The sequence below is a fragment of the Symphodus melops genome (genome assembly GCF_947650265.1).
Source record: "Symphodus melops genome assembly, chromosome: 18".
Lineage (NCBI taxonomy): Eukaryota > Metazoa > Chordata > Actinopteri > Labriformes > Labridae > Symphodus > Symphodus melops.
This window is the reverse complement of record NC_136708.1, coordinates 3,462,432-3,489,693: the sequence shown is the minus strand read 5'-3', so window position 1 is coordinate 3,489,693 and position 27,262 is coordinate 3,462,432. Positions and strand designations below refer to the sequence as shown.

The 27,262-nt window shown below is 43.2% G+C and overlaps 1 protein-coding gene across 3 annotated transcripts in view; it reads left to right on the top strand.

Moving 5' to 3' along the window:
- LOC306839700 (retinoic acid receptor beta-like) overlaps nucleotides 1–27,262 on the top strand; it is a 163,630-nt gene that overhangs the window by 62,102 nt on the left and 74,266 nt on the right. For all 3 annotated transcript variants that reach the window (XM_079368538.1, XM_079368537.1, XM_079368536.1), the window contains exon 2: nucleotides 7,925–8,293. In XM_079368538.1, coding sequence (XP_079224664.1) covers nucleotides 8,104–8,293 — 190 coding nt within the window. In that variant the 5' untranslated portion in view covers nucleotides 7,925–8,103. The remainder of the gene's footprint in view (nucleotides 1–7,924; nucleotides 8,294–27,262) is intronic.

Below are 27,262 nucleotides of genomic sequence, written 5' to 3'. Positions count from 1 at the left end.
TCGCCACAAGTTTGGCCTTCACTGTCCAAGTCACCATATACGGACCACAGCAGGGTCACACATTGCTTCACCTTTGACCTTGTAACAGTCAGAATATTACTGTAGTACCACAAGATGGTGTCTATTTTATGTTTTGAGTTTATAAAGTCATCTTTAATGTTTGAAGGACAGACAGACAGACAGACAGACAGACAGACAGACAGACAGACAGACAGACAGACAGACAGACAGACACTTTATTGATCCAGAAGGAAGTTCAAGTAAGCAGGTATACCCTGATAATATACCGATTTGACCCCCAGAAATGTCAGAGGGTAATTACATCTTTTGGCAGCCAGTGGAGTCGCCCCCATCTGGCTACAAGAAACAACTTACATTTCGAGCAAAACAATTCCCATCATTCAAACTTTAACGTCCCCTTGGCAGATGAAAAAAAAAAAAATCATTGTGACCCCTGACATACACACAGCACCTCTAGTAGTCAACCTGACATTTCCTCATAGCTCTTTCAGCAGAGCTTCCTGCTGTACCTCAGAGATTTTCACAGATTTTCTCGAGTCTGGAGGACCGGATTACCCTCAGGTTTATCACTGCTTCAGCTGGATCTATAATCTGCTTGTAATGCATCACCATGCTCCTCCAGGAAAGTGTTACTGAAACAGTTTCTCAGACTTGAGAACTTTTCGCTGGAGCTCATGAGCAGGCAGAGCTAATTGGACGGATAGAGCTTAATCAGGACAACGGCGCTATTGAGGACAAGGCTATTCCATGCAAAGCAGACAACAGGATGCTGAGGGGGGAACAGGAAACAAAGACAGAGCGGTTGTTGCCAGTACAGCTCGTACTGAACAAGGTGATGAGCGGGGCGGGCTGAGCCCCTTTGGGTGTGAACGAGGCTCTCCTAACTCGAGCACTCAGTGTTGACAGAAAACAGGCGTGAAAAGCCAAACATGGAGCTGAAATATGTTTTTTTTCTTTCTTCCTGTTTTGTTGCTGTTGTGTGTAAAGCTGCGATAAAGAGCTGAGTTTGTGGATCTGTGAGTGTGAGACAGGAGGAGAAAAGGCCTCTTTCCTCTGAAGCCTCGGTGAGAAATGAAACAATATTGTGGCTGGCTCAGATCCAGGCTCAGCGAGGGGACGGACAGCTCGGGGTGGCTGCGAGTTTATGAAAACAGCCGAGGATGTAGCTGTGATGGCCGGTCTTTAAGTGTTTCTCTTCAAATCTAAAAGGGGGCTTATGTCCCTCTGAGCTGGTGTTAACATGCTGCGTCTCCCCTCTTTATTGGCATCTTATCAGGCACTGTGCTTTTCGGAGCCTGTTTTTATTGCAAACCCCACTAATTACACCATTATGTAATGACCCCATCCCTCGCCCTGATGAAATGAGAAACATAATGCTCAGCATATTAGACGTCAGAGTCCTGATGGAAGCTGTGTTTGTCTGTCAGCTGCTCGTTGCTGAAGAATATTTATCTGGTTGTGTTGACACTGATGATAACATCACACATTACATTAAGTATGTTTTCTTTTGAGCTAAAGCTGAACATATGTCACGATTAGCAGTCCGTGTGTCTTCATGAATACAGTTTCCCTTCTGTGTCTAACGGGAGCTCTGATACAGCTGACAGGCTGCATGGAGAAGCTCTAATCCACATTTGGTGCAACGAATCTGAAAGGGCCTGAGCTCCTCTTTCTCTCCATTTAACTGTAATTTACTGTAGACTGTTGAACATCACTGTAATGAGAACTGTTCTGAAGGGACGCTTGGACGTCGTGTAGTTTACTCGACATTTAGAGTCACTCGCACATTTAAGAATGACTGCATGAAAAAGGGACTTAAAGGACCTGAAGATGGGGGCGCCAACGGCCTAGCGGGTATGTTGCACGTCCAAGAATGTACAGACGCTATAGTCGTCCTCCCAGCAGCTGTGAGTTCGTTCACTCTCTTCTCCCAACATGTCTCTCTGCAGCTATCCTATCAAAATAAAGACAAAAAAGCCCCAAAAATAACTTGAACCTGAAGATGACGAACGCCTCCGAGACTGTAATTTCAAGTATGAGCTCATCATTTTTTCAACCTTATGTATGCAGCGCAGACTGAGGTCACATACACATGAAGTTCAGAGGAAAACTTCCTTTAAACCTGGTGTATTTCACCCTGATTGGCAGTGCATGCTTCAGGTGTTTCTGATGCATTCAGACTGCTAGATTAACTTCTTGAGAAGAGGAAACATTTCTGTGTGGAGCAGATTTTAGTCCACAAGCTTCTCTTTCTGAACCATCGTCCCAATATGATCTCATCTAGGTTTACTCTTTTTTTTTTAAATGCCACAGCAACAATCACAGAAACCATGTCCTGCACCATGTTTGTGGCTTCGTGCCCAACAGCACGCATACTGTACCTGCTGCAGAAATACATGAACACATCACATCAACGACTGAGGCCTGAACGGCTGCTTGTAACCGTGTTTCCTTCAGAAGTTATCATCACAGCCATACGTGTGTGTCCTGAGGAGACAGTGGCCAGGCTTGGTTAGTCACACTTAGCATGATTAGGAGCAGCTTTCAGACATTTTCCCAGCATGCCTCTGTGTGGAGATAATAACAGCCAGAGGAAGAGTTGCCTGTTTGGACGCCTCAGTCAGCCTTTCACTCTGCCAGACAGGTATCAGAGAGTCTCTGCAAAACTAACCTGCTCAGCATTTAAAGAGCAATACCACCCATATGTTTTAGCTTCAAAACCATTTTCTCTGTGCTCACTGTATTAAGCTGTCGAAACGTGACTTTAAAAAAAAATAAAAAAAAGTCAGACTGTTCAAAACACAATTTGGAGTCACGTCACAGCAGCGTTAACCCCCTCAGAGCAGCTTGCAGCAGAATTTGGTATTCTTTATCAAGATTAAATATAGACTCTGAGGTAAAGCAGAGTAATTCCCTCCAACATCTGGGTGAAGTGACTTTTTTTTAAACTGGATTGCCCCAAATACCCTCACTAGTGTCAGACCTCTAAGGTGATTGAATATGATTTAAAGCAGAGATGGAAAAATGAAAACTCTGTTTGGTGTCATTACTCTTCAGAACTGTTGCTTCACCTCGTCAGAGTACAGTAAGAGCTATCTTTACATTCTCTGATTATAAAGGAAAGGGAGATAGACTTTCAAATGTGTGGCCTGCATGTCATATATTCTAAAGATATGTACAGTATATGTATAAGTGACTGTGCAAAGTTGAGCAATGTTGATATGCTCCGAAATTGATGATACTTCCCTTTCTTGTCCCCAGGGGGAAAATTCATTGTCACAGTTTTGCACAGTTGGTACACAAGTAAACATGTTTAAGCATGTGACACCAGGACAACGCCCAATGTGGGCAGATTTTTCCGTTTCGGGAGGGCAATGTGCCAGAAGGCAGGTCAATGTTTTTACCAAATCATCATATTATTAGAAAAACTAAACAGCACTAGTACAGTGCTACGCAGGCAGCATGTTGGTGCTCGCTGGAGATGCCGACACTCAAAACGGACGTACAGAAAGTGGAGTGCTGCTGTATAACATGGCTGTGCATAAAACCCCCCCCCAAAAAACCCCCCCATATTGCTACATATTGTTCTCCCTGCAAACACGTGTCGATGCAGATGTTACAGAACTGATATGGCTGCAAAGCTGTGAAGATATTTTTGTGAAGGCCATGGTCATTACGCAAAAATCAATAAAGCTGCATGTGAAGTGTGGAAAACTTTCTAATTCTCTGCATCATAAGCAATGACAAACACGATGTGAACCATTACACACACACACACACACACACACACACACACACACACACACACACACACACACACACACACACACTGTGCATCTGAATAGTAACTGTTTGGATCAGGTCATTTTGAAATGATTACATGAATGGTAAAAACTCTTCTGAAACCAGCCGCTCAGCATCAGTATGAAGCTTTCATGATGTGTTTTTTTTTTTTTACCCAAAAGTCCGTTTTTATTCTGGCTTCTTTTACAAATATTACTGTTTCTATCAATTATTCATGAACTTATAATTAACTACGTTCTTTGTATGACAGTTGTTGCTCTGTTCTTTTCGTTATGTTTTGTTGAAGATGTTTTTTTCCTACAAGAAAACTGCCAGTACAGTCTGAAATAATGGTTCTACTTTCTGCAGTGCAGGCATGTGGGTGTGAAGTGTTTCATGTTGTTATGACCAAGGGTGCATGTGAATTAATGAAACCAGTTGTACTGTAACACCATGATACATAGAAGGGGTCCCCAGACTCCCAGCTGGAGCGGCTCCACATGAAACGGGCGCTCCCTGCATGTCTACCACACTGAGGGGCTCCCTTCATGTAGCATAATGAATAATGCACAGGGAGAAGCCTGCATATCTCCTGTATGTATAATGAAGGTAATGTGTTTGTGCAGTTTGTCTGATTAGGTGAGAGCTGTCATACATCTCGTCCCTTAAGGGTGCAGAGGCGGCTCGCTTTGATTCCCCTGCACCTGGAAATGATGCAGGAATGATTTCACAATTGATCCCACACTGACTGATGTACAATCAATTGTTGTCATGCCGTTGTTCGAGCCCCTCCAGCCTCTGACGGATGACGTTGTCGATACCTGTATTGCCATTCAGGTCTATTGACCTTTCTCTGAGGCATGTTAGCACCACTTGGCCCGGTCATTATGGCGGAGATCCAGATGCCAGGGGTCAAGATCGAGAGAGCTTCCATCTATCAGAGCGAGCTGAGAGCTGCTGGAGGGAGAGGGGAGAGAGATAGTAGAGAAACGGAGATAAACACAGACTGGGCTGCACACATACACATGTACAGTGGAGGATGTTGGAGGGCTGATTTATAGTGCATGGGGATTAAACAGACCTAAAGAAGATATAGAATCATCTTACTCAACTGACAGGTGGACGTCTCACCTGTGCCTTGATTGCTTTATTCTGCTTCAATTGATAAAATGATGCATTTTTCTCCTGCCTCATTATGTGTTCAGACTTATTATAAAGCGGCCTAAATGACACAGTCGGGACTGTCTCCATCCTTTCTCCACCGCATAGGGTAGCAGACATCATGCACACTGTTTGCTCTTTGCATGGTTGGATGACTCCAAGACGTCCAAGACGATTTACTCACCAAGAAAAAGAGTCGTGAGTTGACTTGGAGCACCGGGGAGCTCAAACGCGTCTTTGAGATTTGGGTAGATGAGCGTGTTTGCCGAAGGCTGGACACCACTCACAGACGGAGACGTTTACGAACTGAGTCAGCGCGTAAACAAGAGAAGCGTTCAATGCTCTGTCGAGCAGTGTCGCATGTAGGCCAAGAAAGTCAGTCTGCACGATGTGAAGGTACGAGAGCACTGAGGTAAAAGTGGAGTTTCTAGTGATAAGACGGTAAAACTCTCGAATTCTGTGATGTTTTGCTAAAGTTGAATTCGATGGAGATGCTGAGTAACATTAACCCATCACTAGTTGTATGCTGATTATCAGTTTTAATTGCCTGGTAGATGTATTTCTGCCCATTTGTGTTTGAGCAAGACACTTGACCCCAAGCTGCTCTTCGTCTTCGGAGTGGGACGGTCTATGAATAGGATTAGTTATTTCTGAGAGACTCTTCACACAGCTATTAGTGTGAAAATGTGTACGTGTGACATACGGTGTAAAAGCGCTCTGATAGAAGAATTAAAAAGTGCTTTACATTTACCGTTGTGTTCCCTCTGCTCCTCCTTGTTGCTGTTGGGACGCCTGCAGGTTATATTGTGCGCTCCATGTACAGCGGCTATAGTGACAGTCCTTGTCACAGCGGCCATGGGTTCGAATCCGACCCTTTGTGAGTGCTGCATGTCACCTCTCTCTCGCTCTCTCTTCCCCACATTTCCTTTCTCTCTTCGTTAATAAAGTTTTATCATAAGTCCAAAGATCCTTTTTAAGATGTTTTTTCGTTTTGGTTTTATCTCTGAAAACAGTTTCCAAGGATTGTGTGATCGTAAAGAAATGGATAGGTAACACAAGTGAGTATATGAATACAAATAACCCTCATAGAGCTTTAACCAGGAACACGTGTACAGATGAAAGCAGTAAAATGCACAATTCAGAAGAAGTACAGTTTTGTGCAGCATAATCATGCCAAAAATAAGATTTCCTGGATGAAAAGCCGAAAATATGTCCGCTGAATAATGCAAAACTTTACACGACACAGCTGCAATTCCCAGTTCAATAGCGAAGAAATGTTCTGAAGTAAGCAACTCTGTTAAACTTTCATGCACGCTTCAATGCGTTATATCAGACAACGATTCCTAATTTTCCAGTACTTCACATGTAATGCATTACACTCGTATCACAATGCTCTACAGTAACACTAGCTGTCAGCAGCTGCTGCAGGAGCACACGTGAGCAGCTCCATCAAACTGTCACTTCTCTAACTTGTTGTTTTTAATGTCTGGCTATTTTTATTCCGCTCGTGCTCGGTGCCTGTTGTTATCAGGTTTCTATCAGCTACAGCAGCGCCAGCTACATTTCTAAATTAAACCTCATGAATTATTCTCACACTGCACTGCTGCCTCTTGTTTCTCCCCTCAATGAAGCAAGAAAGGTTTTCTTTAGAGATGCAGAGATGCTGCGGATGAGTAACAGCAGAGAAGCTGCAGTATAAACACGTCAGACGGTATTCTCTGGAGAATCCGTCTCCCTCCTCCATTCACTTTAACATTTTAAGTCACTTAAACAACTCTGTTTGCACCTTCATCTCTACATGCAGATTATAACGTTCTCTATTTGGTGTTACTTAGTCCAAATAAATAAGTCATCTGCCTCCGAAAAAGTTTGACTTTTTTTTTTTCCCCCAGAATACTTCAGACTGAGAAGAGGAGTAGATGATGTCTCACAGGTTGAGCCTTAAAGGGCACTAACTACTTTTTTTTTTTTTTACAGCAGTCCACTTACAAACATAGGGCCCTTTTTTATTTTGGATAAGCTGTTTTTTTACATCCACGCCTGCTCACAAAGTGGACATGCTGTGGATATCGTGTATCACAGAGCTCTGAGGTTTATCTCTAATTATAAATCCCTCACTCGTCACTGTTTGTTGGATGAACGTGTTGCAGAGTTAAACTCTGGCGTACTCTAATCTGAGGTCTGCTTCCTTCAGACCTTTCTTTAGTCAGACGAGTAAAGGGACCTACAATCTTCGATCTCAGGACCTTTTCATACCGGGGGAAAAAGGCGTCTAACTTTTCTGCTCCCTGTACTTGGAGTGAGTTACAAAAAGAGCCGAAACGGAATAAATTCCTATCGTCTGAGGATTTTAGGAAGGAAAGTCAAAAGACACATCTGGCTGTAGATGTTCTACCTGATGTTGTTTGTGGATGATTTTAAAGCCTAATGGTGTATTTTTGTGTTTGCTTGTTGTTTGTGTGTAACTCTGTGCTGCTGCCTGTCTTGGCCTGGACACTCTGCTTCCCTTCCCCCTGTGTGTTAACCAACAGCCCCCTTTGAACAGCTGAATCTTTGCAGTGGTAACTTAAGGGACATGTAACATCTGCTCACGGCGAGTCATGTCTGCACGTCTCAACAGAGAGTGGTAATTAACACTGGCTACTTAATTAACATCATGTGATTAACCTTCAGAGAAAATTCAAGTATCCAAAGATTTATTTAAAGCACAGCAAAACAAAATGTGCATTTGGCATCAAATAGACCTACAGTTGAGTTCATTTAGGTACTACAGCTAAACTACGCATACAGATTTTAAAGTTCAGTGACATGTTAGCAAGAAGAGATGCACCTGGTAAAAATCCTTCCACTCACTCTGGTGTAAGAACTTTGGTTGATTTCCATTCATGCACACGTTCAGTCATCACCTTCTGTTCAAAGAGCGACAGAGATAACCGCTCACCGTGTGTCTGTGTTACAGTGTCGACGAGCGCAGCCTCTGACTTGGTAAACTCGGCCACCATGCATCTCTGGAGTGCTGAGGTGGTACCACACCCGCTCCAGACACACTAACCACAGCCAGGGTTCACCCGATGGCCTCCCAGCCACGCCAAACCTCAGCTCGCTCAGTGCTCAGTGCACCCTCCGCCCATCGCTGTGATGAAGACCGCCAGCCGCGCCCAGCCCCGCAGCAGTCCTCCTCTGGTCCAGATGAGGCGCTACACACCCGGGGTGTATCCCTTCCTGTTCCCCTCGATCATCAGCTCCCTGCCACAACTCCCGCCACCGTCTCCCCAAAGGCTGCAGATCCAGCAGCCGTCCAGCAGCGGCAGCACTCCCTCGCCTGTCGGTAAGTGTCCATGCTGCATTCTTTCTGAAAACACATTTCTAACCCCCCTGCGGCAAACATCCGGTCTGGTCTTTGTTTGTCTCCTTACTGATTTTAGCAACTTCAGTGTCAGCGCAGGAGAGAGTGTGATATTATATTTCAGCAAGTTTTGTGGAGCAGGTTGAAAGGATTGAGTTTGAGTCTTATTCTGAGCTCATCTTCGACTTTTTATTTGGATGAATTCCTGTTTCAACGTTTTTCATTTCTACTCATACCAGAATATGCTAAATGGACTTGAGCTTGTATACCCGTTTTTATTCTTCTGAGTACTCAGAGAACATTAACACTGCATGTAACACCAGAGTCAATGTGATCATCAGAAGTCATCACATTCGTACACATGCATACTCCGCCGCTGAAACATCAGGAGTAACTCAGGGCCCATCGGACATGTTGCTGCAGGAGCTGGGGGTCGAACCCTCAACCTCTCTGATTGAGAGATGACCGACTCTACCAACTGAGCCACAACCACCCACTAATAATAAGATAATAATGTCTCTGCAGCTTTGAGTGTGACTGTGTTTGGTTATCATATTGTTCCTTTTGAGTCCTTTAAGCTCCCAAATTCACTCCAAACTTTTTTTCTTATTTGACATACTTGATTGATCCCTGATGGGAAATACAGATTTACAGGCCTGAATACACACGTGCACAAACACGGACCTGTGGACATGAACTACAGGAGAGACGTCAGAGTGGGCTGAGGGCTACATGAACTAATGACTCTCCACTTCCCAAACTAAATCCTTACAGACTGAGCATCTGCTGCTGAGTGTTTGTGTTTTTCAAAATATTTTCTGAACGTTAGGAATCAAGTTGTTTTGAATAATGCTACTTTGCACTCTAAATCCCTCTTGAGGTCGGATAGAACATGATGATAAAAAATCTCAGTCGACAGTGAGTGATGCAAAAAGCAGCGTTACCTCCTCACTGTAACTGTCCCCCCGGTGTCTCCTGCTCGTGTAGAAATATTCTGACACATTCTTGTTTGTGTTGCCTAAGCCTGAGCTCTGCTGTTTTCAACTTCCAGCTCCACATATACATCCCTCACACTCGTCTCCTCCCTCTCACATCTCTCCTCTGCCATCCTTCCAAAAATCTGTTCTGACATGAACACCAGCAGGCAGCTTCACCCATGGGGGACTCCTCTCCCGGTGCAGAGCTCAGGTGTGCAGCTTTTTTTAACGGCTCAACTCTGAAATGTAAATACACAAAACTCAGAGTGAGCAGAGAGATTCCAATGTCAGATATTTCTGTCTTGATTGTGTCCAACGTGTTATTTACTGTAGACTCTCAAACCAAATGAAAAATGTGAATTCAGAATCAAATTAGAAAATCTAAGACCCACGTATCTTTCTAACAATTAGTAACACTTTTTTTTACACAATTTTCCCTGAGAGATGCACGAAACGGTGTCGGTCTGTTTTCAGGTTCCATTTAGCATCTGCTCCAAGTTCCATGTATAAATTCTTTTGAAGCATCGATGTCTTTTTCAAACTCATCCTTTGACGTACCCTGGTGCATGAGTTTCTTTTTTGCATCTGTTTCATTGTACCCTCAGTACAAACAGTGATTGAGAACAACCTGTTTTATTTCATGTAACTTTTCCACCTTAAAATAACTAGTTATAGTCATTTTAATAGTACAATAACTCTGATGTGCAAAAGGCTGTGTTCTTCCATGCGGGCGGCTCGGGTTCGTACCCGGCCTGTGGCTCCTCACCCCCAAGATTCCCGCTCCACTTTCCGATCCATAAATAAAGACATAAAAAGCTTAAAATAATCCTCACACTGTTTTTTCCATCTTTCCCTGTTGATATTTAAGTGTGGATTCTTACAAACGTATCTCCATTAGCGTAATACTTTACTGTCTTCAGTTTAGCCACAGCCCATAGACATAGTACTGTTTACACACACTCCACATGTAAACACCGATGATGCTTCAGTCGCTTCTTTGGCTTCCCACAACATCTTTGGGATGGATACATGGTGTCATAGAGGGGGCGGTGTAACAACACTTTGTGTATCTTACGAATGTGCAGTTGCACTTGGGGACCTTTTGTGGGCGCCAAAGCAGACCAGACAAAGTCCCAACGTATAACTACTTCAGGTTTATTTAAAGAGTCATTTCCCTCCACAAACCATCATTCCTCCATCTCCAGGAGACAAACGTTTGACTTTTGATTGCATTTATATGCTGGAAGTAAAAACCACGTTGTTCATCAGTTCTTGCCGTTGAAAGAGAGATCATCTATACATTTATATGAGCTCCTGTTTTGACTAGAGCAGGATGTTGTGTGTGAAATATGCAGCGCTCTATAAGAGGAAGACAACAAAAACAAAAAGTAGATGAAAAGAATACAGATGCCGTCTTCCCCTTGATCCTCCTTTGGTGTGTGGAACATAAAAACAGAGACGGTTTTAATTCACAACATTACAGACAAAGGAATGAAAATGCCAGGCTGCTTGAAACACAAATATCTGATCACATCTGAACTTTAGACACCCGGGGAGCCGCAGATGAAACAAACGGAAAGGTAATGAGCGCTGCTGTTCAGCGTGATTTGTGGATTCACACACATGATCAGAGTTGTCGCGGCGCCCCCCGGGGACACACTCAAACACTCGCTGTTGTTGGGTCAGCGGTCGGGTCCGCCCTGCCTGCCGCCCGCTGTCTCCACTGGGGGAATCTCAAAGGAAGCTGAACTCCTCTGGAAACATCAGAAAACCTCCGGGGAACGCGGGTGTCCCAGTCAACAACCGTGTGTGTGCATGAATGTGTGAGATAAAAAGGAAGGAAGACAAAGGAAATACTGTCATCAAACGCACAAATTAACACATTACTTTAGAAGATTCAATTCACACTGCAGCTATTCCTCTTAAAGCACGACAGGATTTCAACACATCAGAGAAAATTGATGCCTGTTTGTCCTTTTGTTTGTTTTTATTATTATTGTATCAAATTTGCTCTCTCAACAGATTTCCTTGAATATTATTCTCCCTCAAAGTAGAAAAACAAGAAACCTCTCGGGGTGTTTTCACACCTGTAACCTGTGTGCTTTGGTGAAAACAAACTTGACTTGTTTACCTACTGTAGTTAGTGCGCTTCATTTGCGCTGGTGTGAAAGCTGTCGATCAAACCGTGTTGTGGACCAAACAACTGTATCGAGACTGTAAGGCCTCCACACACCCTTCATTGTTTGGAGTGGCAGAAGCTTTATCAATCTGTCATGTCACCTGCAAATATGGAAACACTGTTAAGTGAGTTATAGGGACTTTGGTTGGGAACAGAAAGGTTTCCAGTTCTGGTAGCTGGTGAAGTGCAGGGAAATGTTTTGAATTCTACCCAGGTGCCCTTAAGCAAGGCATCGGACCCCCAACAGCTCCGGGCTCCTTGTGAAGCAGCCCCACTCTGACATCTTTCCCCTAATGCACGTCCACAGATCCTGTTTGTGCATGTGTGTAAAGCAGAGTTTCCCTCAGGGAGTAATACAGTATTTAAAAAGTGAACATTATAATCAGGACCTTAGTAAGTCTTGAAAACAGTACGTGTTTATTTGACTGTAAATTGTTTCATATTAAGAGGAAAAATAAACCTCTTATAAACATCAGATTGAATCGTGCTTGGCGCTCTATAGGCAAGATTTCAGCTGGCGCTTCTTGTATTGGAACCGATTCCACCACCAATCACAATACTCTTAAAGAGACCTGGTATACAGCTTTATGTTTTACAGCTCTTCTTTATTAGAGGGCCGGCTCTGGCTCAGTTTGTAGAGTCGCCGTCATATTTTAACCGAAAGGACGAGGGTTCGAGCCCCAGCTCCTCACGTCTGACATGTCCTTGGGCAAAACACTTTTTGTCTGCGTTTGAATTTGTATGAACAGGTGAGTTAGTTCTGATGGACTCACTGAACAGCAGCCTCTACCATCAGTGTGTGAATGTGCAGGAGTGACATGTGGCGTAGAAGTGCTGTGAGTAGAAACCTTTTGTTTAAACCTGATATCTATCAGTCAGGGTCACTCACTTCTGCCAACTCGTCTGCCCTCCTCCCTCACAGAGAGATGGACACGAGCAACGGTGTTGAGCAGGGATCAACAAATATAAAGTAGAAGATGTAGTTATGTGTTCTTGGCTTCTTTTGTTATATTACTGAATAATAGCATGACAACTTAATCCATCTGTGTGTGTGTGTGACGTCAGACGGAGTTCACTCAGTGCTGGAGTGTGAGTGAGAAGGAAGCGGTCCGAGGAAAGGCTCCCGATGATACGTTTCATTTGAACGTTTTTGTTACCCACTCCCACTCCGCATTAAACGGTTCTAAAAAGGCTCCACGTAGGCGCTGGAAGTGTCGGGGATGATTCAAGTAGACACCCAGATTCAACGAGACGGTGAGGAGAGTTTAAAGTGTCAGAAGGGATCTGTCACTCAAGGATGGGAGCAAATTAGATTAGAGCTGACAAAAAAAAAAAAAAGTTGGGTGTCGGAGAACCCTAACGAGAAAAGAGGTGAAAGCCGAAGACGTTCCCAAAGTGGGATGAATAGGTTGGGGGAGCGAGATGTGCTTGGTAAAAATCTGCTTTTATCACAAGTGCACATGTTGGTTTAGATACATGCCAAACACACATTCTTTGCTTAATGCGGACATCCTGTCAGTGTAAAATCAGACTGATGCTTCATGTCTGCACAGGAACTCTTCCTAAAAGAGTCTGGTTCCCTCTCCAACTCAGGAAACGCACACTCACACACTTCCACTTTCATCTTTTTTTATCCTCCAGATTTATCCTCCTCCTCCTCTCTCCCGTCTCCTTCTTTGTCTGCCTCGCTCATTTTAAATCTGCAGACTGTCTGTCAGTGTTTCCCTGTTGTTATTTTAGAATCCATAGCAGGGTATTTGGGTCACTCGTGGTTTCTAGCCCTGGCAAAGTATGAATAATGCAGACGTCTCTCATTACACCATGTGCTAACCCTCTGGATTGAAAATCAATGTGCACTCAAGTGGCTGCTGAATGAATGGAGCGAAAGTCTCCGGCCGCTCCGCGAAGAAGATGAGGGGAGCGAGAGTTGCATCTCGTCCTGTTTACACCTAAAGGTTTTTATTTGAACAGGTTCCGAGCTTTAACCGAACACGGTGTGCGTTTTGATGAGCTGTCTGTGAGAGAGAGAGAGAGAGAGAGAGAGAGAGAGAGAGAGAGGTGGTGCTTCATTCTTCATTCACCGACGGCTGAGTGTGATGAGAACAAAGACAAAAACAAAAAAAAAGTCAGAGAAAGATTACTGGTCATCGACAATGCAGAGGAATGTCTGCAAACGAGAACATAGTCGGCCTGTATGACTGATTGTAGAAGGGGCTGGGAGTTTCTTTTACCCCCACTGTTTTCAACCTCTCTGTGCACTCCCTCCTGCAGTTCAACCATAGTTCACTCTGCTAGGAGTCCCCCCCCCCCAAACACACACACACACATACGCCTCCCCCTATGTAGCGCTTGGAGAATCCTATACATACATGCTGCTGCACATTCCACACATACACTGAAATTGTGTTTATGACCTGATATACAGTTTGTCTCAGCTTTGGAAAGGTGCCCGAGCTGCTGCGAGCTACACCACTTACCCACTGCCATCACACTGGCCATGGTGGGAAGGGGGGGGGGGTTTAATGGTTCCTTTTTTTTAATGGGAGTGAACTCCAGACATCTGGCACACATCTGGAGCTGTTTAATGAGCAGCTCAGTCTGCCTGACTCTTTACCTCGAGCCCACCATCAATCCGCTTCATTTCTGGAGTTGTCGAGAGGTTTCAGCCCTCGTCTCCTCTCTGACAGGAGCCAAACGATGTCGATCCATGACTGATAACAGCCAGTGAGGGGGGAACATTTGGGAATCTTCACTTTGGAAGTGCATCTTATGGTTTTTGACTTCCCCCAAAGCAATAAGCAACATGCGATGTGAGCTGTGTTGATTGCAGGGCTTACTGTAGTTTATTGATATGGTTTCTGTGCCTTCCTCCTGTAGGCAGACCGCGGGGCCTTTTTGTGTCTGTGTGATGAGGATCTGCTCGATAACAGGGAAGAGGTTGTTGCTGGGACTGAATCCAAACTCATTTTCGATTCCTCTCCTGGAAGATGCATGAACTTCTTAGGCTACAAACAAATTGCTTAAATCCTCTGGAAAGTCAAATCAACACAAGCCTTGTAGCAATGTTGTTTATAATCGCGTGCGTGTCACAGAAAGCATTTTAGAGTCATTACAATTAGATCAAATCCAAATATGATATATTTGCAATTTTGTTTTGGTTAACTTTCTGAAATTGGGTTTGAAGTTCCTGAAGAACTTGCACAATCCGATCAGTGTGATTTTAATCATTAAAAAAAAATAAAAAATCACACCCCTAAGCAGGTCGGTGTTAAGACAAGTTGCTGTCCTGCAGCCTGTGTGGGACAAGTGTGATCTGTGTGCATGTGATAAAGCTGCTTCATTATGATTTGCTCGCCACAGATCACCTAAATGTTTGTAAATATTGATGTCATAGCTCCAGTCGAGGTCGCTCCACCCACATTTCAGCGTTGTTCTTTGTACATCACGTCTTGTCCCCCCCTCCACACAGTTTTCAGGAGTGTGTATGTGAGAAGGCTGAGCACATGATTCAAAGTGTTTGAACTGAGAAAATGGATGACAACCATGCAAAAAGATAGTCTCTTAAAAGTGAGCCGATTTGTACTGAATGTTTTTAATAGTCAAAAGTAAAAGTCAATATAAATATGTGTATGATCCCATTCTGTTGTTTCAAATCTTCTTTGATGCAGCATGTTGTTAATGTCGTTCATCCTGATCCCATTACGAAACAGACAACAAACTGAGGCATGTTTCAGGACTTGGCTGCCTTGTGATATATTCTTGAAGCGTCCACCAGGAAAGGGAACGACCAAAAATCTAAAGTTCATTTTTGCTTCCCAGTTTAACTAGTTTGCCGAAATACAGGACTCAAATATCAAAACAGTAATCCACAGTATGTCATTCAAAAAAAAATAAAAAAACGAGTTAAAGATACTCAGATTTGAGTGAGATTGTAAACTCTTATGTTGTATGTATCTGTTTCTGTATAGACTTTAAAGTGATGCTTTTGTGTGTGTCAGAGAATACAGACTAAATATCTCAATGCACATCTTAACGTATGTCCTGCGCTGCCTGTGGTCACAGTGCATTCTCCATGGTAGCCGCCTATAAATCAAGAAAATGGCTCCTTTTGTATGTTCATTAATAGGCACAACATGCGTCCATACAAAAGCCCCACCATTCTTTGAATGGACTTTGATTGAAAGCCGGCCTTTTTAACAGCAGCATTCTTATTCCTGCCCTGTAGCAGCTTGTCTAGCTGTCCAGCCTCTTATTTATTACCCCTTGAAGATGAGACAATGAAAAAGCAGTTCTCAGAGCCGTGTTTGCATTGAGAGGCCCGCAGCACAAAGCAGCCCGAGAGCATCTCATTGTTCGACAGGACCGGCAGAGATGCGGCTCGCTTCAAAGATGGTGGAGGTGGGTGGTACGGGAGTGGAGGAGGGGGATCCCAGGCTATCCATGTGGGGTTGATTTCATCACAGGAAGGGCTGTGGGGGGGGGCGGAGCTGGAGAAGCAGGAGTCAAACACAGTCCAATGTGAACTTTCCAGAGCTAAATTTGGTTCCCATCTATAGGACGCTTTACTGCACTAAGGGTTTTGCCCTGCAGTGAATGCAAACGTTTTGATATATGGCCTAGGCTCACGATTTAGATCACATGAAGTATATCCTCCAGCGGCAACTGAGGTTTTTATAAGACTCTTTCGAAAGGATGCAAATAGAGCCCGATAAATGCAGCAAAGTGGCGAGCAAAGTCCAGTTTTCACACTGTTTCACTGTTTCATTTGATCTGGACCCGGAGAGGCGGAGAAAAAAATGAGTGGTGTTCCTAAGCTACACACAAAGAATCCATTGAATGTGGGTGTGTGAGAGATGTGTGAATGAACCTGCAATTATAAGGCATGGAGCCCAAGTCTGCAGTCAGAGATAAGTTGGACGAATGTTTGCTCTCATCATTCATAGAGAGAGCCAATGAGCTTCACTCAGCTGAATGTGCCGCAGAATCTCCACGACACGCCGAACTGCTCTGAAATACAGACGTGAAGAGAGGAAATATTCACACTATCACAAGATGTTTTCAATTTGAAGGAAGGGTTCCCTTACATGTTTAAAACGGATAAAGGTTGAATATGAATCAGGTGAGGAGAAGTTTCAGATCATTCCAGTTCAGCCCCCCCCCCCCCCCCCCCCCCCCCCCCCCCAGCAATAATAAAATGGATTTCACCAATTTATTCCAGAGATGTGTGAACATGGCACCGTAGCATAAGATGAAAAAACTCCCAGACATTGATTCAGTTGAGATATATGATTGTTCCGATAGGTCGTTTTTAAAGCAGCTGTTTTTTTTCTATTCAGAAAGAAATGCACTGGTGGGTCTTAGAGTTAATAATATCTCTCTTCAATTATGAAAAAGTCCACCGATAAACTGTAACTCTTGATTTAATAGTTTCTAAAATGACATTCTGTGGCATCCTGTGTTTTCTACTCGATCCATTGTCCTCTCAAATAAAATCAAAATGGCAGAAAAATGCATTTCTGTTGGATAATCCACTTTGATCATTCTACAGTTTTGCATGTTGGACTTAATCCTGTTGATATAATTACGTTCCAAGACGCCACAAATAGATTTGATAAGTACCATGACGTGCTCATAGATTATGTCAAAACGTTTGAAACGTGTGAAGTTGTGACATACCATTTTGCAAATCCAGATTTTCATAGAACATATATATTCCACGTATGCTTTAATCTGCCAACAAGAACAGTCTTTCATTCCTTAAAAATGCAAATAAATGCATTATGAACATAAATGAAGGGTAACTGATTTGAATACATTACAGCTTAACGTCCTCCTACATAGAAACTCAAATTTGGAATTTTCTCTTAATTTTTGTGGCAATGTTCGGCCTCTTTTGATGAACAGTAAAATGTGTCTCTAAAAAAATGTGATAAAAATAAGATAACCAATCCAGTCCTGCATGATCTCAGAATATTTTCAAATCCAGATTTTATTTCTAACAAAAGTTAACTGTCTTTCCCTTTTATTCTGAAAAAACAATGAAACTTCTGTATGCTAACATTAGTGATGATTGTTGATATCGTCCCTCATCATATGGTCAGGTCACACTTGGTTCCCACAGACACCGTGAGCCCTGCTGTCAGAGCAGTGATCCGTCACGCTGCGGTGTACACACTGAGTGGTTGTGTTTGTTGTGTGTCTGTCTCGGTCTATCCCTCTGTATGTAGCCACAGGGCTAAATTTAGCCTCTGGTCACAACTTAGCAGCTAGCTCATCAATTACATTAGCCTGAGCAGACTCAGCTTGCGGTGCAGGACGCTGGTTGGTATGTTGGAGTCTGCAGAGATGAGGCGTCACATGGAAGCAGCTGTCTTCAATGTCTCCATTTGGTTCTTGGCTGTAGGTTCCCGGGCTCCACCAGCACACACAGCCGTGAACAGATCCCTCTAATCGAGTGAGTTTGTCTTGGGGGAAGGCCAGCAGACTGTGGAGCCTTTCTGTTTCTGGTGGAGAGCGTGAACAAAAGGTTGTTTATGTGTGAAGGCTGTTCTCTCATACAGGGAGCCGGGGTTGGCTGTGTGTGTTTGTGCCCATGCAGGCAGGCTGTCTTTGAAAGGCGCTAAGCCACATACTCCTGGGTTCTGCGGAGCGGCTGGTGCGGCGGCTGCAGCGCTGTAGAGCTCCACGACTGATTAACAACCGCTGGATGTATGGAGCGGAAACAGACAAAAGACAGACAGAGAACAAACAGCTCAGAGACAGATGGATGCTTTCACTCACAGAATCATTGTTCTACACTGGTTCAGCATCATTTAGAAAAAGGCATGAATACATTTCAATGAGTAACGGCAAGGAAACAGAACACCAAGGGATGATAGAGTGCATGGTTGATCAACGCAGATGTTTCATAGTTTTTAAACATCAGTGAAAGACCTTCCCTGAACAGTCGAGCTATTTCCTCTCTGTCGAGATAATAAGTGCCTTCATCCCCTGTCTTTACGCTCCCTCTGAAGGACTCCTGACGCCTCAGGCAGAAGATGTGACCCTGTGACCCGAGCCCGCTCTTGAAGGAGAGACCTCTAACAGAGAATCTATGAGACTGTCCCTAGAAGTTTGGAAAGAGCCACAACAACCAGATTTCGTTTTCCTGTTTCAATAGTGGGAACATTTGGATTGAAAATGTGGCAGTAATCACATGACCATAACCCCCCGGGTTTGGTTGCATTGGGCAGAGGAGTTTTTGGCCGATTCCACATGTTTGAACTTCTAGTGTAATCTTCTCCATTGTTACTAACTCATCCTTTTTCTTTTTTTCTGGGAAACAACCAAAGCATTTTTCACTCTGCCATCAAAGAGTGACTGTTTGGAAACATGGTGGTGGGTCTTTAAGCAAGAAAAAGAAAGATGTACATACTGTATGTATATCAGTCAACAGAGATTCCAATTGAACCTTTCTATAAATCAACCCTCAAAACATTTTCATTGCACTTTAAAATGGAGTAAGCTGTTGTCTGCAAACCCATTAAAAGTAGAGTGTGCAGAAATATTAGATGCAGCTTGTAAACACAATCTGTGCCCTTCCTCCTGTTTACTCCCTGTACCTACGCTGCAAGCTAGTTGAGAATATTCCATTTATTTTAAAGGCAAAGCCAATAATTTAGAGCTCAGACTAAACACTGGTGTCTGGCCTGTATCTGTCAAACAGAAAGTATTAGTCTCTGACATGCTGTACGTCCCTTTGGACTGAAGTGCTAAATAAAGAATTGTATCAACTCTGCGTCCGCTGGTAAAAACCAACTCAAGGTTCACCCTTATTTTGGACTCAGATTTATTTGCTCTGGGGTCCCCCCCCCCTTTACTATGTTCATATTTTCTCTTCTTTGCTTTACGATCTGCGTTTGTCATATTTGCCGGTTTGAGTGCCGTCCAATCGCTGAATTGTATCTGCTCCCACACCCAACTGTGTGCTGTCATTGGCTGGGGGAAATACTTCCTGTCCCCACCCAGAAATTCCTACCAAACAGAACAAAACAGAGGCCCATAAGTAATGATTGAGCAGCTCTATTTTAGTATAAGTCTATATTTAATTTTTTAGGAAAAAAAGCTACTGAAGCTATCTCAACAATGTGTCTTGAAAAGCCTTTGGTAGCTTGAATGTACAGTTCGAAGTTTGTAGCTCCACACCCATAGTGTTATTTTGATCAGAAACAACTTTAACAAGTACCTTCAAGGACCTGAGGATTTGTAGGTAAGCCAGCCTGGGAGGAGGAGAAGGAGCAGAGGGAAAGGTTCAGAGTCGAGGTGGGGGTGAGTGGATGTTAGCCATCCTCTGGGCTGGCTCTAGTCCGGGTCACTATTGGCCCTCAGGAAGGCCCTTCTGCATACTTGTCCTCTGGGTGACCCTTCCTCTGGGGCCGCGAGACGTATTGAAGCAATCAGCTCCTGTCAGCACCTTGGTTATGCCGCACGGACTCAGTCCAACAGATGAGAATGGGAGGTGTAATAGCACCTGATGACAAGTAAGTTTGTTTGCAACAGAAAATAGTTCCTGTGACTTTTTCCTTTTTGTCCAGGTTTCCTTTCCTGCTCTGATATGTCTCCACATATCTCTTTGTTTGTATCACAAACCAGCGCCTGTCCAGGGCGGCACAAGGTAGGAAACCCACACAGGTTGTCAGTTCAAAACAAGCTTTTATGCTGTTGTTAATTATTGATATCAAACAAAAGCTAATAGAGTGATATGATAAGGGTTTAGACAGATGTAAATTCTTATCAAGAGAAATGTTAATGGAGAAAGAAACACAGAGCGAAAGTGCGTGGTAAGCTAGTAACATACTCGTGTTAGTAAATGTGTTCGTCCGGTTTGATACCGATGTCGCAAAAACAACCAGCAGGCATATTGTCCTTGGTGCTGCTGTCTAAATAACAGAAGAATATTGAGAATAAGATGTATAACGAGTCAGTACTCTGTAAAGGATTTAGTCATTTTATATTTTCTTGATTTACTCTGAGGTAAAAAAAACTGTAGAGCTACAACTGCTTAAAACATCGAGATGGACAAAGTCTTCATCCATTGGTTAGTACTAGGCAAACATACATTTCCTGGTGCCGCCATCAGACCAAACATTCACATTTAAATAACTTAAAATGTTTATTTTAAATTTGTGCAAACAGCTTCTTTACACAAAGATGCGTCTGAATGAGACGTTGTCATTTTGATGCTTTTGCAATGGTTTAGCAGCGGACAGGCAGCGCAATCTTTTTTGTGAATCCGGCCCTTCATTTTCTGTTTTCAACCAGTTGTGTCCCCCCCTGCTGGACATTAGAAAGCATGCAGGTTAAAGTTCCGGTTCTACGAGGGTGCAAAAAGATGCTTTGCACACTAATTTTAAATTTCTGCCCCCACAAATAAAGGGAAGCAAAAATATCATGATCATGTTTCAACAATGAGTAATCAAGGCTTTCAAATGACAACAGTGACTCAGATCGTGTTTATCACATCCATAATATGATGGTGATGAAGTGCACATGATCTGTCGTGCAGGCCTATTAACACCTGCACTACTCTGCACCTCCTTTAATCTCAGAAGCTCCCGAAATCATTTTAATCTAGAACTGGACCTGACACAGTCTGTGACTTCATGCTTTTAAGGGTTAACTGTATACAATTACTGTATATGCATTACTGTGACCCCCTTGGTTGAGGATTAATGATTCTGTTACTAAATTTAACAAACCAGCAAGATGTTGAAGTTGTGTTTTAGTACATTGTCTTGTTTTTAATGGAGTACTCGACAAAAGATCCTCAAATTTGGAATAATGATAGTCATATAAAGAATGATGAATAAAGATAAGAAGAAGAAGCTGAGACGGAATTGGCTCTGTGTACATAGAGTGTGTGTGTGTGTGTGTGTGTGTGTGTGTGTGTGTGTGTGTGTGTGTGTGTGTGTGTGTGTGTGTGTGTGTGTGTGTGTGTGTGTGTGTGTGTGTGTGTGTGTGTGTGTGTGTGTGTGTGTGTGTGTGTGTGTGTGTGTGTGTGTGTGTGTGTGTGTGTGTGTGTTTTATTGTGCTATCTGGAGTCGTTCTCTTCAGACACATGGGGAGAAAACAGCAGAAAAAAAGTTGCATGGATGAAATGTATTGATTTTTCTGGCACCGCCCTGCTTAGATTAAGAAATGCCAATACGAGGATTCCACCCCGACTCTCTGGTTCACGTCGAGTTCACTTGTCATTTTCTATAATTCTGATAAAATCAAGATGCTTAGCTGTTGATGTAGTTAGCCGTGCTGACCGCCCTGGGGCTTTCTGATTGAATTAGATGTCTGTGTTCTGCCATTTGGTACCAGTCTGAAGTATTCCCAACACTTAATGGGGGCAGCAGTTATTTACTGTTTTGAGAGACAGGATTAAAAAAAAGACAATGCAGCTGTTCATAAATTTAGCAATTAGGCATCTGACAGCCTTCTTATAGCTAATGTAAGTGTTTATGTATCCTAAGAAGCCTGGCTGCCTGTGTGTGTGTGCGTGTGTGTGTGTGTGTGTGTGTGTGTGTGTGTGTGCGCACAAATACATCCGCAGAGTTCAGATGGGATTTAGAGTCTTAAGGAGTTGCATTCCTGTTTACTTACATTGCTGCTTCAACCATTATTGTTTTGCTCTGTTGTTGTTTGTCTGATACACTGATGTCAGGGGAAATTTTAGATCCTCTGTTTGTCCTGAACATCTGGCAGATGTTTCATTAAGGTTACTTATCTTTCTTATCTCGCTCTACCAGTTCGGGGAATATGTCACTTCAAGGTGCATCGTGATCATTTTTAAAGAAAACTTTGAAAATATGTTTTTAATAAACTGCAAAAAGTCCTATTTTCTTAAACTCATTTATATTCTTTACCTATTTAAATGCTTTTTGGGCAGCGCGGTCCATCAGTGTGAGTCCACACTGAAAATCTCAGATTGATGTTTTTTACACAAACCTGTCAATATGAGAGCATTTCAGTATTAACACGAAGTTCTGTTGTGAAAAATAGAAAATAAATATTTAAAGGCAGGGTTGGTAATATTCTCTGGATACATATCTGATATCTGAAAAAAAGAAGGAAGAAAATCCTTCGTGAGCAGACGTGAGCCTATGAAAACTTTGACCAATGTCTGTCACAAGGTACCGATCTGATGAACCAATCACCGCCTCCCTGTCTCCCTGCTAGTTCTCTAACCGCTGCGTGCACGAGTCCACACTCAAAGCAAATCACCTACGACAGAGTTCATACTGTGAGTTTGTCATTGGTCGTAAGATCGTGAAATTGTCACATATTTATTACGTATTATGATAAAGTTTAGTATTTACCTAACGCTGAATGAGACGTGAGACGACGTCGTTTCTCCACATTTCAAGCAATGAGCTGAGGTCCGCTTGTGCATGAAAGTGAGGGGGCGTGGCTTCTGAGGGAGCACAGAGGGGAGGGGGTGGTGCAGAGGGAGCACTGAGGGAATGCTACTTTGAAAATCATGCAATAGTTTTCGAAAATAACCAACCCTGCCTTTAAGATACTGCACTCTTTGTTTGTCAGAAATCAGTGAAAACATAAGTATCAATTGCAAAATGACTTTTCTCCACTGAAGCATCCTTTCATGTGTGTTCAGATGACCAATGAGGATCAGGTGGATATAATGCACGTGCCAGGTTCAAAAATCTATTCAATGATTTTGCATAAAAATATAAAACAAGGCTAACCATGTCCTAACTCAATCATTGTACCTCATGCAAAGGCTTGGGACTGTTTTTCAATCATATCTCATGCTCACTAAGGGAGTAAATTAGCCCCATTATCTGAAATGTGGAACATTTTCATGCAGCTATCTGCAGAAAACTGAATTAGCTGAAATGAAAACCATGAACTGGGAAGTTCCCAGGCAAACGATGAATATTATAAGTGCACAATTTGGATTTATTTTATTTCTGCAAGTTATTCAACAATATTGTCTTTGCCTTACTCCATTTTTATCTGTGTGTGTGTGTGTGTGTCTGTGTGTGTGTGTGCGTGAGAGAGAGTGCAGATGTATGTGTGTCCAGTTTGTGATGGCCATCAATAGAAAGAGAGTGGAAGAAGAGATTAGGCAACTTTGTGCGTTAATCCCTGTGAAATCACGGGCCCCGGGGTGAGGTGGGGAGATAGGCGAGTGCCTCTCTGATCAGACGGGCTGTGGCTCACCATGTGAAGCCGCATGAATGCCCCGTAATCCCTCCCAGAGCCACAGTGAAGCCCGGCTGACTGATGGGCAGCAAACACCGAGCTGCTGCCTCTGAAACTCTTCATCACGGCGGGGATGGAGGAAACTGCGGGCGGGTTAAGGAGGTGAGGGCTGAGGTGATGTTTAGTGGGGAGAGCTGAGGAGAAAGTTCATTCTACTGTCGAATAAGCAGCCCGTTCACAGCGGTGTGGCGTTGCTCAACCAGAACTGAACGCTTTGAGGCTAAAGTACAGGATATTTATTAAGAGGTAAGGATCGGCCACACTACTTGAGGAGGGATGTACAGAGTAATCGTGACGCAGTTAAAAATCGATTAAAAGGTGTCATGGTTCGAATCGGTGCTCTGAGAAATGAATGGCAGTAATATGATGAGCGTCAGCAGCTGTAGAGCAGAGGAGCTTGATCGTAATAAGCAGGCGTGATCATGACAGTGGGAGCGTATTCGCTTCCCAAGACAGAAAATGAACGAGCTGAGAAGTCATAAACTGTGTACAAATACTGCAACAAGACGGAAAACTTCACAAAAAGTACATCCGACATGATGCAGCATTTAATGGACACCACAGCGAGAAGCTCCGATCACCTCCCGATTCTCAAAATAAATCCTGAGAGAATCGTATCGTGAATTGTGCTGACAGAAAAAAAGTTATAGCCTTGATTTTTTTATTTATTTTTTGATTCACACTAACGCCTCTAAATGATGGGGATCTATGGCTCTACAAGCTCATTTTCCATTTAGAAAAAAAGTTTGACAATAATAAATCGACTTATTTTAAAAACATGGAACTAAACTTAAAAAAAAAAAAAAAAGCCCCTGCAGAGTGAAAACAAATTGTGTGACACTGAGAAAGTCTTCGTGCTCATTACTCTGGTACAGAGAAAGAAACACACACACACGCATGGTGCGAAACACAAACACCCACAGATTTGATTGGAAATGAAAAAGATCCGTCAGTCAGTGTTTTCCAAGAGACGGAAAAGTAAACAATGAACGCAGTCACATTAAGACACTTAGACAGAAGTGTAATTACTGCTCCTCCATCGACCCAAATCTCCAGCAGGGGACCCATCTCTGAGGGTGCTCAGGCTGTTAGCGCCAAATGAGCTCACTTTATTGCCTTCTAGTTTGTAATGGGTCTCTCTTCCATACCTCTGGCCAGCGGTCTACGTCTTTAACCAATCACAATCAGCTCTCACAGTCGATGTTTATTAGCTATTGTCTTGTACAGAGCAGACAATAATGCACGATTGACTTGTGATGCCTGGTCATGACAGTGGGAGGCTGCAGGTTATAACGTTGCACACTTCAGTCTCCAGCTGTGCAGTGAAGAGGTGGAGGGGGTTTATTACATCTGTTTGTAGTCCTTTTATTTTCTGGTCAAAAATCAACGTTTAAGACAGTAAAAGGAAGTTTGCTGTATTAAGGCGACAAAATCTGCTCGATTCCATTATTTCCTGTTGGAGTGTCCAAAAAGCCCACGACCAACACTGCATGAAGCTGAGCACGTTTGTTCTCTTCACACTGAGTCACCTTACTTTAACTGTGAAACCAAATGATACGCTTTATGACACCACAGAGACACATGGTTACCTTCTCTACTGTAAACAACTTTTTGGAGCATGGACCAAACTGACTGCCTGTCGTGATTAGTTTTGTTTATTTACAACAAAAAGATTCAAATAGAAAAAAAAAAAAAAGCAATTCCATTCCAATTCCACCACGAGGGCTTATCTCAAAACCTCACCTGAAGAGATTTAGCAAATGAAAAGAAAACAAAGTAACAATTACAAGGTAGAAATATTAACTATCAAAATAGATGTTACCCAATTAAAAATGACATACACGAGTGTAAACAGGCCTGTGTCAAAATACAAGAAAGTGACTTTTCTTGTTTTTCAGTGACAGCCTCAGAGTCCACAGAGGAAGAGGACGTTATTTGTTGACTGAGGATGCATGGTACAAACATGCTGCCTTGAATTTTATGTTGAACATGCTCTCTATAGTGATCAAGGAAGAGTGCTTCCAACAATACTGTATTTGATCTATTTATGAAGACACATATGATGCATCAACATCAAGACTGTACAGCATCTTGCATCATTTCTGCCTAGTCTACACGCTGCATGTACTGCAGCCCTCCAGATCGAGATGTGCATCTATCATGAGCCAACATTGTGTTCGTCAGGATTCTTGTTCTGACACTATGAACAGAATTAGTGTTTGAGAAAAGAGATTTACAAAAACCACCTTTTAACCCAAAGAGCTGTAGCGTGCTTCGGTCAGTCAGAGTTTACGGCGTTTGACAATAATGAAGTCGATGAGGGGAAACAGCTGTCAATAACAGATCCAGTGGAAGCATTGAGTGTGTGTTTTATTATTGTTGAAATGTAGTATTGTCTCTGAGCGGTGTGCTGAGCGAGAAGGAAGGGGACACCGAGAGCTGATCTCGGGGTCAGGAGGTCACGGGGAGCGGGTGAACCACAGGAGCACAGCTGACTTCCTGTGTTGTTATCAGAAGCAGACTTAACCAAACACTGACACACAATCAGTGGAAAGAGCTCACAGAGCAGTGTGCTGACAATTTGAACTACTTTAACTGTAGCAGAAGACAAAGCATGCTCCACATGGTTCAACTCTTTGGACGTGTTAGTCAGACTCAAACAAATAGTGAAGTTGGATGAGGTGAACGTAGTCAACAACCAATAGGAGCCCTCGCTCTCCAGCACCAAAAAGGAGGGACTCATGGGATGGCTTCTGTCACTGTGTCCTATCTGAATGTGACTCCAGAATTGAATGCTATCGATTGTGAACTAGAAAAGACAGAACCTCATGAAGCGATGGTCAACTTTTCAGGCTTCTAATGTAGCGAGCATTTCGCTACGAAGGACGATCATCCAAGACCTCCTTTGCCATGCATCAGCCACCTTCAACAGAGCCAGGCTCTGTGTATGCGAGGTAGCCAGTTTGTCATGACGCCGCTACCAACCCTACATGTAGTCGGGTAGGTATGAAGGGAACCTCCCTGCATAGGTGGTTTGTCTGATCCCAGAGCCACCTCTCCATGCTAGCACTTCTTTATTTTGCCTACTCTACCCCATGGTCCTCACAACACACTGATACTATTCCTACCACATTGCTCCTGATGGCCCGTGCAACCAAATGCAACTATTCCTGGTGCAAGCATTAAACATGAATAAAAAGGCAAAGAGAACGCAGGAGAAAATAGGAAAACATGGAGAGAGATCTCTGGAAAAGGGCAGCAGGGGAAGCAGAGCCAGGATGAACTTCCCTCGGTGGGGGTGAGTGCTCACCCCGGATCTGGATCAGGCTGATGACCTGCAACTTGAGAAGTGAGATGGTCTTTGGCATGAAAACAAACTGAAGAAGTTCAGTCTCTCTTGCATGCAGTTGTCTTTTGAAATGCAATATTAAAGCTAAATCTTCAGGAGATAGGATTGCATGAAAGTTATTGGGCTGCATCCTTTTTCTTTTTCTTTCTTTTTTTTCCGGTTTACACGCAGACTGCGGCCAATGTGCATGAAAC